Source organism: Anarhichas minor, unplaced genomic scaffold (assembly GCF_050575085.1).
Source record: "Anarhichas minor isolate MPS153535 unplaced genomic scaffold, ASM5057508v1 ptg000084l, whole genome shotgun sequence".
Taxonomy (NCBI): domain Eukaryota; kingdom Metazoa; phylum Chordata; class Actinopteri; order Perciformes; family Anarhichadidae; genus Anarhichas; species Anarhichas minor.
The window spans coordinates 412,501-427,053 of record NW_027466530.1 but is presented as its reverse complement, the minus strand read 5'-3'; the positions used below and the strand labels follow the sequence as shown (position 1 = coordinate 427,053).

Sequence of the window (14,553 nt, the reverse complement as noted above, 5' to 3'; positions counted from 1 at the left end):
TCCTTCAGTATAAATATAAACAGATTCAATCACGATGAACAAATACAGTAGATGTGATTATATTAATAATACTGCCCTTCCTCTTTATATAAAGTTACGTCATCAATAGAAACATGTGCATCACATATACAAACAGCTGAACGAGCTTTAGTTTGATAGACAATCTGAACTAAAGAGACATGTCCTCACTTCGCTGCAGGAAACCAGTTCTCATGACTCATCAGAGTTTATTAAAGGCTCGTGAACATCAGTTTGTGTCGCTGTATGAACATAATCATAAAAGTTTTCTTTTAGTTGTGACACGAGCATTTGCACTCGGATATGACCGGATACTGAACAGGTATCCAGGCGCACTTCAGACCCCCCTTCTTCTGCAGGCAGCGCCATCGCAGGATCGTAAAATGCGCGGATTTGGCAGCTTTGCAGAACATCCCTTCAGGGATCGAACAAGACCGCTTATTGTAGCAGCTCCCCACCTTCAGGTAGCGCGGCCAGAATCTGCTGCCCAGGTCGTTCCATGCGTAAACAACCGGGCAGCCGGTGTACGACCACAGCCACAGTTGCAGCCTTCTCCGCAGTTTTTTACTCGGCTTCTGCTTCTTGCCGTGCTGGACCTCGAACTCCATGGCCCGGATGTCTTTGGGCATCGCTCCGGAGAGCTTCTGCCGCGGGTCCGCCTCGCTCGCGTCCTCGTTCCCCGCGTACTTGTCCTCCGGCGGGGACAGGGACATGGACTGCGGGTCGAAGTGGCTGCCCAGAGTGCTCCTGAGCTCCGTCTCGTTCAGGTCCTTCTCCCTCGGGTCCAGCACCGGATCCGGGTCCTCCTTTAGGTCCACTATGGGCATAGTGTCACTGGGAATGGGCCGGAGGAGATAGTAGTGTTGGCACATGCCCTCCTCGACCCTGAAGCCCAGAGAGAGAACGAGCAGAAACACGGCCCACAAGTAGCACGAGCTATCCATGTGTGCGGGTCTCAATACTATTAATAATAATAATAATAATCTCAGGTATTAATCCTCCAGAAGAAACACGAATGCGCCCCGGGGTTTCCCTCGGAGCGTCTGAGGGAAGATATCCAAGTCTGAGCTGAGCGCGCGCAGCAGACCGGGGGAGGAACCGCGCGACGCACTCCAAAAGTTCTCAGCAACTTCCAGACACAGAGAGAGAGAGAGAGAGACAGACAGAGTCCTCCTCTAGTCCTCTGGTCCTCCTCTAGTCCTCTAGGCCTCCTCTAGTCCTCTGGTCATCTAGTCCTCCTCTGGTCCTCCTTTAGTCCTCCTCTAGTCCTCCTCTAGTCCTCCTCTAGTCCTCTGGTCATCTAGTCCTCCTCTGGTCCTCCTTTAGTCCTCCTCTAGTCCTCTGGTCATCTAGTCCTCCTCTGGTCCTCCTCTACTCCTCTGGTCCTCTAGTCCTCTAGTCCTCCTCTGGTCCTCCTCTAGTCCTCCTCTAGTCCTCTGGTCCTCTAGTCCTCGAATCCTCCTCTAGTCCTCTAGTCCTCCTCTGGTCCTCTAGTCCTCTAATCCTCCTCTAGTCCTCTAGTCCTCCACTAGTCCTCTAGTCCTCCTCTAGTCCTCTGGTCCTCTAATCCCCCTCTAGTCCTCTGGTCCTCTAGTCCTCCTCCGGTCCTACTGCAGCCGATCTGAAGACGCGTCTGACTGAATGTCCCCCCCCATCCCGCAGCACACACACATTCACAATTATTATATATGAATAATATGAATATTATGATGTTGATTAGAGGTAGAGGAGGTAGTATTATGTATACTAGTAGTAGTACTGGTATATAGTTACCTGTTATCACATGTCAGTCACTGGTGGAAGAAGTATTCTGATCAGTTTAACGGTTAAAGTACATTCTTATTATTAGTTATTATTGTCTGTCAGGTAAATATAGAAGAGTACAAACTACTAATGAATGGAATGTAGTACAGTGAAGTACCACGTAATGAAAATACTTCAGTCCAGTCAAAGTAAAGTCAAAATGTATTGAAGTATTTGTTACTATAAGCAGTATTGGTTGAGTCAGTCTTGGAGGTGATGAGTGTGGTGGTGTTGTTAGTTCAGGTTGTGTGTTCATGCAGTGGGTGTTGTTTTAGAGGTGGTGTGTTATTGGTGTGTGTTGGTGTTATTGGTGTTATTGGTGTGTGTTGGTGTTATTGGTGTGTGTTGGTGTTATTAGTGTGTGTTGGTGTGTATTGGTGTGTGTTGGTGTTATTGGTGTGTGTGTTGGTGTTATTAGTGTGTGTTGGTGTGTGTTGGTGTTATTGGTGTGTGTTGGTGTGTGTTGGTGTTATTGGTGTGTGTTGGTGTTATTGGTGTGTGTTGGTGTGTGTTGGTGTTATTGGTGTGTGTTGGTGTGTGTTGGTGTTATTGGTGTGTGTTGGTGTTATTGGTGTGTGTTGGTGTTATTGGTGTGTGTTGGTGTTATTAGTGTGTGTTGGTGTTATTGGTGTGTGTTGGTGTTATTGGTGTGTGTTGGTGTTATTAGTGTGTGTTGGTGTTATTGGTGTTATTGGTGTGTGTTGGTGTTATTAGTGTGTGTTGGTGTTATTGGTGTGTGTTGGTGTTATTGGTGTGTGTTGGTGTTATTGGTGTGTGTTGGTGTTATTAGTGTGTGTTGGTGTTATTGGTGTGTGTTGGTGTTATTAGTGTGTGTTGGTGTTATTGGTGTTATTGGTGTGTGTTGGTGTTATTAGTGTGTGTTGGTGTTATTGGTGTGTGTTGGTGTTATTAGTGTGTGTTGGTGTTATTGGTGTGTGTTGGTGTTATTGGTGTGTGTTGGTGTTATTGGTGTTATTGGTGTGTGTTGGTGTTATTAGTGTGTGTTGGTGTTATTGGTGTGTGTTGGTGTTATTAGTGTGTGTTGGTGTTATTGGTGTGTGTTGGTGTTATTGGTGTGTGTTGGTGTTATTGGTGTGTGTTGGTGTTATTAGTGTGTGTTGGTGTTATTGGTGTGTGTTGGTGTTATTAGTGTGTGTTGGTGTTATTGGTGTTATTGGTGTGTGTTGGTGTTATTAGTGTGTGTTGGTGTTATTGGTGTGTGTTGGTGTTATTAGTGTGTGTTGGTGTTATTGGTGTGTGTTGGTGTTATTGGTGTGTGTTGGTGTTATTGGTGTTGTTGGTGTTATTGGTGTGTGTTGGTGTTATTGGTGTTATTGGTGTGTGTTGGTGTTATTGGTGTGTTGGTGTTATTAGTGTGTGTTGGTGTTATTTGTGTTATTGGTGTGTGTTGGTGTTATTGGTGTGTGTTGGTGTTATTGGTGTGTTGGTGTTATTAGTGTGTGTTGGTGTTATTGGTGTTATTGGTGTGTGTTGGTGTTATTGGTGTGTGTTGGTGTTATTGGTGTTATTTGTGTGTGTGTTGGTGTTATTGGTGTGTGTTGGTGTTATTGGTGTGTGTTGGTGTTGTTGGTGTGTGTTGCAGTGACGTCATTGCTCACAGTGGTGTGTGTTGCAGTGGGGGAGGGGATGTTGCAGTGTTGGTGTGTTCAGACTGAAGCACAAGAGCGTCTCTCACCATCATTCCCATCAAACGGTTGTTTTATGTCTTTTCAACAACAGAATTCACCGTCTGCTCAGCTGAGACGATAAAATCTGTTCCGAGAGAAAGAGACAAACAGAAACATAAATCAATCACAAAGTTAATCTGAAACTTTATTCAGTCTCAAAATGTGGAAAATCTTCTTCTGGAGGAAAATAATATCTGATCAGAATAAATAAATCAGCTGCTGGAGCGTTAACGTTAACCCCTCAACCAACTCACATGTTGTTATTGAAAACTGAATGAAGTAGGATGAACTGGTGGATTACTTTTCATTTTCTCTGAGGAATATAAAGTTTAAACTATAAAGTATAAAGTGTGAAAGTGTTTTTGTAGTAAAGCGTTGGTTCCAGCAGCCAGTGAGTGACGTGTGGAAGCAGATAAAGAACCTGAAACGGTCACGATTGATCCAGAGGTCTGCAGCTCGTTGGGATGTTTGCTCACGTTGTAACGGTTGAATTAAAACAACTATTGTCTAAGACACTAAAGCAGAAGAAGCCGGGCGGAGATAAAGGGCCGGCTGTGCTGGTCTGGACCGCACTGAGACCGGGAGGTGGTTCCTGTCGGGTTCATGTGTCCAGCGGAGCTGGAACGCTGCAGTAAAGTGCTGTCACCTTTCTTTACTCTGGACGGGGCAGTTAGTGACAGGAAGACTGAAGCTTTATGAAGCCACTTCACAGCCCGACACTGTGGAGCTCCTAGTGCAGTGATTCTCAACTGGTGGGTCGCGACCCAAAAGTGGGTGGGTCGCGGGCCTTTGCCTGACAAAAAAAAAAAAAAAAGTGATTTAATTTTGAAGGGCATTTTTTATGTAGCGGAGTTATTCCAGCATTTAAGGCACTTGTTCAGCGGTGCAGGAAACACACCGACCAATGCGTTGTGAATCACATCACGTGATGCAGCTCAGCCAATCAAAGATGGGCATTCTGACAAGTTTCCTGATTTGAGTGAGATGTTCACACACCGTGACACACGGGGAGACACGAGGATACAGAGAGCAGAGCAGGACTGTTGAGGTGTGAGATGTGAAAGTCACATCATAGGACGATTTCCAAAAGAGAGAAATGTCCAGAGAGACCAGAGTCATTAGACTCTGACTGGACAGACTCAGAGGTGAATTCTTCCAACACTCATTTATCTTTTTAGAAGATGAGAAAAATATAATATTATGTCTTCATCACTTCACCCTGAATGAACTGAATTTCAAGCTGCAGGACAATTCAGTGAAAATAATTTTGCTAAAATTGATTTTGTTACGTAATTTATTTTTTTATCCAGCTGTTATTTTACTTGAAATGAGAAGAACATTTATTTATGTATTTCTATGTATTATTTATAATCCATCCAGTTACATTTGAAAACTGAGAATAATATTTGTTGAAATATAATTGATGTGTACTTTCTTTATTTGATTTGACAGTTTACTACACAGAGACGTTACTAGACTTCTTGAATATAGATAATTTGGGTCGTGGGTCGCGGCTTGTCATTAAGGGGTGATGGTGGGTCCCGCAGCCAGACCAGTTGAGAACCACTGCTCTAGTGGGTCCCATCAGCTGACTGGTGTCTCTGGGTCGGCTCAGCTCTGTTCAACCTTCATTGATTAACGTTGTTCGAGTTTGAATCCATCTATCTAATTACTAATTCCATAATTTGGTCACACTGGAGGTTTATTTATAAATAAAGCAGGAAACACTGAAATAGAAACATAAGAAGCAGATCTTTCCTCTGAAGGTGTAGAAGAACCGGATCAGAAGGAACCCTTCAGGACGACACCAGAAGATGTTTCCTCCTCAGAGCTGGGATAAGATTCCTTCTCCTTCGACCTCGAGACCTTTCTCTCTGCTGGTTTGTTGGTAACTTTCTGTGTTGAACTGTCATATCTCTGTGGAGAGGAAGTGAGATAAGACTTCCTGTCTCTTTGTAAACCTTTCATCCTTCACTTCCATATCAGGGTCTCATGGAAGGACCCACATGGGACTTCAGGTCACGCTCAGATGGATCTGAAGTCTCCGCTGAGCCCTGAAGGCACCAGCCGGCCTCTGGGGAGAAAATAGCAGTTAAATTAGAAGTTAAACTTTTTGGATAAAGTTGATGTCAACAGCCTCTATTGTTCATAGTAGAAGATCCAAGTTGCTGCAACTATCAGGTTGAACTCACTAAAGGAGAAATGTTATTGCACATTTCTACCAACCAGGGATATGTTGTCAGAACAAGTGACGAAGTACACTGAACATTACGTGGTGCAATATTTAAATTTATTTACAGCGGTGAAGCTACGTCGTGACGCTACGTCGTGAAGCTACGTCGTGAAGCTACGTCGTGAAGCTACGTCGTGAAGCTACGTCGTGACGCTACGTCGTGACGCTACGTCGTGAAGCTACGTTGCAGTATTTTTTGTTATTTTGTCAAACTTTATTTATTGATCTGCACCAAAACAGCAAAGCAGTTGTGATTAACCTGATTGTGATTAAAAATGTCTTAAAGCTCTTAAAGCATCCAGATCGTCTCGTCTCTCTGGAGGTAAAACATCGCGTCACAGCGATCACGTTCACTTATCATCAAAAGACTCGAACCACCATTAACATTTCACAGATCCCAGTTCGCTGCCTGCAGACGGACAGACGGACATCCACATGTTTTGAATCTCTCTCCTTTGATTTCCCCGGCCGGTGATACGGCCCAGTGTGTGTTCCTAAATGTAGGTTTAATCTTCACAGCCAATCAGACGGCCTCCCAGCACGAAGCACAAACAGTTCATGACCCGACCAGATAAAAACAAAAAGTCTGTTTGTTGTTTGTGAAACTCTTTGATGGTTCAGACGAACCGGAGCAATTTAGATGCTTCATTTGGTGAGAAGGCTTCAAGGTGGCAGAGACAGGTCAACACACACGCACGCACACTCACTCACTCACTCACTCACTCACTCACTCACTCACTCACTCACTCACTCACACGTGACTTTAAACCAGCTACAGTTTTAATGAAACACACACACAGGCATTTATCCAGTTGTGGAAAGTATCCAAGTACATTTACTCAAGTACGTTCTACGGTAACGACGTGACGGAGACAACCTCCGGTGAAGTCAAAGCTTCATGTGTTAAAGCTGCATCCTCTCTAATGTCCACCAGGGGGCGACTCCTCTGGTTGTATAGAAGTCTATGAGAAAATGACTCTACTTCTCTCTTGATTTATTACCTCAGTAAACATTGTAAACATGAGTTTATGGTCTCAATCTCTAGTTTCAAGTCTTCTTCAATACAGCATGGTGTTCATTTAGTACATTATGGTCCATTTAGAGTCAAACAGACCATAAAGCAGGGGATGCTTTAGGGCGGGGCTACACGGTGATTGACAGGTCTCTACCAGAGACGTATACGGCGTCTCTACGTCACTCCTCAGTCCTTATATGGTCACTTCCTGTATGCATGCTTCTTTAATCTCTGACATCACGGTCATTCTATAATTTCATTTAAAGATATTACATACTGCTACATACAGATGGTGATAGGTGGTATTAGTACCTTCACTGCAGTAAAGGATCTGAAGACTTCTTCCAGCTCTGCTCACATTCTCTCTGCAGAAGAAGAATTATTCCAGAGGAACAGATGTTGAACCAGATGTTGCTGCTCACTGTGAACCAAAACATACAGAATTATTCAAATGTCAGCGATCTCAGTGCTGAGTTTCTTTAAAGGGTTCCGTTAGTTTCAGGGTTTCTCTTTCTGCATCTTGAGGTTTATTTAAGGTTGTTTTTAAAATCCTGAATATTTAAAATGAACAAAAACTAACAGAAGACGTCTGTTTTAGAGACGTGACAGGTTGTAGTTTCCGGGTGTGAAGAGGTTCTAGATGAAGTGGTTTCTCTCTCGTGTGTGAGTTCACTTTCCTCCTGAATGAATAAATGGATCCTGTGGTTTGGACCGACGCTCCCAGAATGCTTTGCAGGAAAAACTCTCTGCCGGCTTCACTTCACGTCGGTTCAGTCAAGAGATTCCTCCAATCAGAGAGCTCACAGCTGACAGGAAGTGACACCGACAACAGAACAACAGGGAGCTCTAGACAGTCAAAGTACTTTTACTCAAGTACTACTTTCGGGTACTTGTACTTTACCTGAGTATTTCCTTTTCATGCAACCTTCTACTTCCACTACATCTCAGAAGTACATATTGTACTTTTTACTGTACTACATCAATATTGTACAGTAATGTTTAATTATACTATAATTACTATATTATAGTTCAACGACACACTTCTGTGTGTATTTATTGATCTACAGGTTATAGACGTATTAGAGGAGCTGAAGTTCAACTTACAGAATAATAAAATAACAAATCTTTACCAACATGTTTGTCATGAATTCAGACATGATGCAAACATTAAGAATCTAAATGTGGGTTAAAAATACGAGTAGTGAGATAAAGAGTAGAAGTAGTACAAGTACAACGATGCCCATAACGCACCACATCAGGTACCATTACCTCCGACTAGCAGAGCTCGACTCACATACCCAGAATGCATCAGATAATGACAGCGAGGAGGAAGACGAAGTGATGAAGAGCGTTTGTCCTCGATGCTCGGCCGCCCTATGAAACATGTGCTTCAGTTAAAGAATTCACAATCAGCTGTTTCTTCTTCTTTAATAAAAACCATTTGAACAGAAGACAAACTCTTTAAGTCACATCAACATGAGACAAACTTTATTTCAGTTGTTAAAATACATCCATTCATGTGAGTTCAGGTTACAAAATGCATGAAAACAAATCTTTATTTTACACATTCCATAAAAAACAAACAAAACAACATTTCGTCCTTTTGGTGCAAATAAATAAAAGTCAGAAGTGACATCAAACTGGATTCATAAAGATGCAAAAATATACAAATACAAGTTTGTCTCCGTTTGTTTGTGTGCAGGTGAAGACAGAAATAAATAAGTGTCACATTAGAGCCCTCAGGAACAGTTTCTGAGCCAACAGCTGTTTAACATTTCAAAATAAAAGCCTTTGTTTACATGAACAGAAGAGCCTCGAAATCCAAACATCAACGTTTTACATGAACAAGCTTTCTACTGTGACTGTAGGGTGACTTAGTGAAGAAGTTTAGTTTATTAAAACATGGGATTCATCTTCAGAACTCTGACCATCGGTTATTATAACAGACAGCCTTTTATTCTGAAACCCCAACAGTCCAAACATGTCCGATTGGACTTAAAATCCATTTGTTTGACAGAAACACATTGTTGAGAAAATTCACACTGAACCCACAGACTTTATATAAGAAGTGGACGTCATCATGGTGACGTCACTCGTTGGTTTGTGGATGTTTCGAAGCCTCCAGTTCGACGATTTGTCTGTCACCATCTTGGTTTTTTTGCTACCAGTGAACAGGAAGTGACCATATCTGGACTGAGGAGGAGTGACGTACAGACGTCGTATACGTCTCTGGTAGAGACCTGTCAATCACCGTGTAGCCCCGCCCTAAAGCATCCCCTGCTTTATGGTCTGTGTGACTCTAAATGGACCATAATGTACTAAATGAACATCATGCTGTATTGAAGAAGACTTGAAACTAGAGATTGAGACCATAAACTCATGTTTACAATGTTTACTGAGGTAATAAATCAAGAGAGAAGTAGAGTCATTTTCTCATAGACTTCTATACAACCAGAGGAGTCGCCCCCTGGTGGACACTAGAGAGAATGCAGCTTTAACACATGAAGCTTTGACTTCACTGGTTCTGACTAATCAGCGTTGTGCTTCTGTCTGCTGCAGGTTCGGTGTGTTTTCTGAACAAATGGGACATTTTTCTGACTGTTGGAGTTTCATAATAAAGAACCATTATGACGTCATTGTACTTGAATATTATTTTACTCTCAACAAGCTGAGAGAGAAACGTGAGCAGTCAGACTGAAACTGTTTTTACTGACATGATTTCATTTTTATCCACATCTAGTGAGTTTGTTTGTTGTGCATTCGACATAATAACTAACTTGAAGCTTGTGTTGAATTGCAGTTATTCTAACAGTTATTGATTTATTATCAACGGTTCAGCTGTGCTGTCTGACTGCTCATGTTTGTTTGTCTCAGATGTTTCAGTAACATTACAACAGTTACTTTTAATAAATACAGCGACAAAAAAAAAACAACTCAAGTTGTGATAAAGTGAAATAAATGAGTAAAGAGTTTTAACAGCCAATTAAACATTAAAGGAGCAGCTTAACAATTAGACTTCTTTTCTTTGTGAGAGTGAAGATGGATATCGATCTCATGTCTGTGGGTTAAGAATGGAGATTAGCTTAGCTTAGCATAACGACTGGAAGCAGGGCCAATCAGCTAGCTTAGCTTCGTCCAGAGTTACTCCCTACAACCACTTTATTTACAGATATAATGTGTTATTTCAGAGTATTTCTAATCTTTGCACAGACCTCCGCTAGCCGTTTCCCTCTGCTGTCACTCTTTATGCTAAGCTAGGCTAACAGTCACAGGCTCAAGCTTCACACTGAACGTATAAAAACTATTTCTAAATCAATCTTTTTCCTTTAACTCTCGTAAATAAATGTATTTATATCCGACTGTAGCTTCACATACTAACGGAGGATTACTGCAGTACAGATGTTTTAGTCTCAGTATAAACTGCTTGTTGACAGTAAACTGCAGTATCTGAAAAACAACCTGTAAATGAATACTTCGTATACTTTATCATCATTAATCATCACATCGTTAATGATAGAAGCTGCCACAGTTAATGCCCAACTGCACCAAATATATTCAATTAGCTTTTATTCCATAATTGCTATGTGCAAACATTAAAAATGCACTTTTAAAAGACGTGCAAACATCTGGAGAATCAGACCAGCAACCTCTGAGGAAACACGAGAGTAAGTTGACCGAAGGAAGCCGAAGAAAAGCAACAACACGAACATCAGAGTCTGAGGGACAAAGTGCACAAAGTCTTCTCTGACTGGTTTAGACCCCGAGAGGCTGATCGTGTTCTCTTGAGTTCTAACGTCTGCATCTGTGATTAAGAGCACGACCGACAATGAAGGGGGAGGGGGGAGGGGGGAGGGTTAGGTAAAAAAATATACTGAGATTATAAAGTCACGAATTTAAGTTAAAATTTAAAGTCTATATATAGTAATATAGTAAATAGTAATTATTTATGTTCCATGGTTTTGCACAATTTGTGAGCTTTTTCTTGCAAATTTATAACTTTATAATCTCTGATTTTCTGGGTAAATTTGTGAGTTTTTTCTCGTAAATCTACGAGTTTTTCTCTCAACATTACCCCCCCCCCCCCCCCCCCCCCCCAATGGCCCTCACGTGTCGTCGTTATCTACTGTGAGCCGGCAGGTTTCATCTTATAAGAGAACATGAGGTCGAGATGCACGTCAGCCTCTTGGGGCCAAAAGCTTTCATTAAACCTGATCTTCATAAACACAGGACAGACGTTTAGATGAGAGGAGGAGGGGCTTCCCCCCCGACCCATGACATCATCATGCTGAACCAGGAAGAGGCACAAACTGGACTCAAAAACAAACCACAGCTACAAACTACTTCATGCCCACAAAATACATCTCAGACCGTTGTTCAACAGCAACGTCTTCAGTCAGAGACTACAAAAATACTTTCAGGGTCCAAATATTCCTCATGTCTTTGAACTCACCACAGTAAGGGTTCAACCACAAACAGACTGAACTGTACGTCCACTTCACGTAGAGGAGGATCCACGATCCACAAATCACAGAACTACTCAACTGAGAGGGGCATGAACATAACTCTGTGAGGAGGGGGGGCATGCAGAGTCTACGTGTGCAAAGGTCCTGGTGGGAGGAGGAGGAGGAGAAGGAGGAGAATAAGGAGGAGAAGAAGAAGAAGTAGAAGGAGAAGAAGAAGCAGTACTTGGTTTCTCGTTGCATTGATTATTCTCTTCGTAACAGTCGATGCCATTCATGGGTTCTGAGGCTTGGAGGAGTTGAACCAGCAACTTTAGTTTAGTTTACAATCTGTGGAGGTCTGAAGGGTGTGTATGGGGGGGGGGGGGGGGGGGGTCGTCTTTACCAGGCCCGTCCAATCGTCACTGTGGTGGAGAGACAGAGACACAAAGAGACAGAGACACAGAGAGACAGAGAGAGAGACAAAGAGACAGAGTGACAAAAAGACAGAGAGACAAAGAGACAGAGACACAAAGAGTCAGAGAGACAAAGAGAGACAGAGACACAAAGAGACAGTGGTGTTGGTTATTTTACATCAAACACATGATGTAAGTAAACAGAAGCAATCTTTTATCATTTTAATGACTAAACTTGTTTCATATCTTCTGTATTTTCTGATGGCGTGTTTTTTACCTTCATTGCTGTTTGTTTATTTATTCTGTGTTGTGTAATTATATCGTAACATGTTTTAAATAAAGTTCTCTTTAGGACCACGAAGGAAACAGGAAACGTTTGGACGCTTGACGCTTTGAATCGGACCGCCGGTCGCTTCACGTTAACGTCACACCCGCCCGACGCTGACGGGGCGTTTGAGATCCAGACACGGATCCGGATCAGAATCTGCTGATGGATCTCAGAGCCGTTAAACCTCATGTTGAGATATTTAAAGCCTTTAACTTTGGAACTGATTTGAAGTTTTGAGCCGATTATGTTTTAAACTTTCATGCTGTCGGATGAAAGTGCAGAGGAAGACCATGTGATGTGGTCGAAAGCTCGGTGAAGAGGACTGTGATTTTTATAGAACCTCGAATCAAAGTGTATTTCTGAGTCCACTTTCTGCCATTTTTTGTGCGTGACGACGGGTTGTGTGACGGGCTCTGATCGCTGCCGACTCTCTGGTGACCTACACTCAACAGGGTCCCTGAACGCACCGCGCTGAAGCTCATTCTACCGACCTGCCGTCCGTCTCTACAGCGCGCTGCTGAGTATCTCCGACACCTGGGCGTTCGTTTGGTCGTCTGAGTCTAAGTCCTGCGTGGCGCCTCCCCCTGGCTCCTCCCCCTCTACGACCACCGACACTCCTGGGGCCTCCGCCTCCTCTGTCCTCTCCTCCTCCTCCTCCTCCTCCTCCTCCTCCTCCCAGCTCATCCTCTCGTGGCTGGCCGACGGCTCCTTGCAGGGCTCCACAAAGATCCTGCGGACGTGGGGCCGAGGCTCCCGCTGGCGGCCCTTTCGGCTCTCCAGGATGCAGGAGGCGTGGCTAACGAAGGTGGCGTCTCCGGGCGACGGCGGGTCCGGGTCCAGCTGCTTGGTGTTGTAGACGCCCTCGGATAAGGACCCCGTGTGGCTCTCCACGCTGTGGCCCCGGAGCCAGCGCTGGGGCCCACTGAAGTACTGGCCCCGGTGGCTCCTGGAGAGCAGCTTGCGTTTGGCGGGGGGGTTGGCGAGGGCCCTCAGCGGTGGGGCCACGCCCTCCTGGGGGCTCCCAGACAGCGAGAGGCCCTCCAGGGTCCTGGTGGTGCCGGACAGAGCCGGGGACAGGGAGAGGGACGGGGACGTAGGGGAGGTCCTGGAGGTCCTGGTGGTGTCGCATAGAGCCGGGGACAGGGGGAGGTCTGTGAAGAACCGAGGGGACGTAGGGGAGGTCCTGGAGGTCCTGGAGAGGGAGGGGGAGCGAGGCAGACCGGAGAGGGAGTGGGGGAGGAGGGGGGAGAGACGGAGGTCTGTGGAGGGGCAGACGCTGTACCTGAGAGACGAAGACACAGAGGACAGTTTTATTATCGATACTCGTCTCTAAAGAAAACCTCCAGACAGGAAGTTGGATCAACCAATCAGCTTTGATTGACTCCAGACAGGAAGTGACAACATCGTCTAAAGGTCAACCCGAAGCTCCCAACGATCCAAGTAAAGAGACCGCTTTAACTAATACAGTATACAGAATAAAGTTTATGTACAAATACATTAAAATGGACCAAAATGACAATATAGAAAAAATAAAAACAAGCAGGAATGAAATGATCAGCAAAGCGTCACAGCAGAATTATATTTAAAAACAGAATTAATTCATACCTGTACCTGTACTTGTACTTGTACTTGTACCTGTACTTGTACCTGTACTTGTAACCTGTACTTGTACCTGTACTTGTACCTGTACTTGTGTTACCTGTACCTGTACTTGTACCTGTACTTGTACCTGTACTTGTGTTACCTGTACCTCTACCTGTACTTGTACCTGTACTTGTACCTGTACTTCTACTTGTACCTGTACTTGTGTTACCTGTACCTGTACTTGTACCTGTACTTGTAACCTGTACCTGTACCTGTACTTGTACCTGTACTTATAACCTGTACCTGTACTTGTACTTGTATCTGTACTTGTACCGGTACTTGTACCTGTACTTGTACTTTTACCTGTACCTGTACTTGTACCTGTACTTGTGTTACCTGTACCTGTACTTGTACTTGTACCTGTACTTGTACCTGTACTTGTGTTACCTGTACCTCTACCTGTACTTGTACCTGTACTTGTAACCTGTACTTGTAACCTGTACCTGTACTTGTACCTGTACTTATAACCTGTACCTGTACTTGTACTTGTACCTGTACTTGTACCTGTACTTGTACTTTTACCTGTACTTGTACCTGTACTTGTGTTACCTGTACCTGTACTTGTACTTGTACTTGTACCTGTACTTGTACCTGTACTTGTACTTTTACCTGTACTTGTACCTGTACATGTACTTGTACTTGTGTTACCTGTACCTGTACTTGTACCTGTACTTGTGTTACCTGTACTTGTACCTGTACCTGTACTTGTGTTACCTGTACTTGTGTTACCTGTACCTGTACCTGTACTTGTACCTGTACTTGTACCTGTACCTGTACTTGTGTTACCTGTACCTGTACCTGTACTTGTATTTGTACCTGTACCTGTACTTGTGTTACCTGTGGAAGTATGTAAACGTTATGAAACAGAGAGGATGAAACATTCACGTATTATATTCACACAGAAACATTCAGGAGTAAAGATGGAACATGAAAACACATTAAAGCAGAGATTTTATTCATCAAACATTT

The 14,553-nt window shown here is 43.6% G+C and overlaps 2 protein-coding genes across 6 annotated transcripts in view; both read right to left on the bottom strand.

The window, feature by feature from the left end:
- Positions 1-290: 290 nt before the first annotated feature.
- nog3 (noggin 3) lies at positions 291-962 on the bottom strand. Its single transcript, XM_076081674.1, has one exon. The coding sequence runs from the start codon at positions 960-962 to the stop codon at positions 291-293; it is 672 nt and encodes a 223-aa protein (XP_075937789.1).
- Positions 963-11,592: 10,630 nt separating this feature from the next.
- ankfn1a (ankyrin repeat and fibronectin type III domain containing 1a) overlaps positions 11,593-14,553 on the bottom strand; it is a 74,046-nt gene continuing 71,085 nt past the window's right edge. For all 5 annotated transcript variants that reach the window (XM_076081665.1, XM_076081667.1, XM_076081666.1 and 2 more), the window contains 2 exons: positions 12,432-13,222; positions 11,593-11,621 (listed from right to left, as the gene is read on the bottom strand). In XM_076081665.1, the coding sequence (XP_075937780.1) occupies positions 12,445-13,222 (778 nt within the window). In that variant the 3' untranslated portion in view covers positions 11,593-11,621; positions 12,432-12,444. The remainder of the gene's footprint in view (positions 11,622-12,431; positions 13,223-14,553) is intronic.

What these genes read in the sequence shown, in the direction of transcription:
- nog3 (XM_076081674.1), bottom strand. Translation starts at nt 962, where the DNA reads ATGGATAGCTCGTGCTACTTGTGGGCCGTGTTTCTGCTCGTTCTCTCT.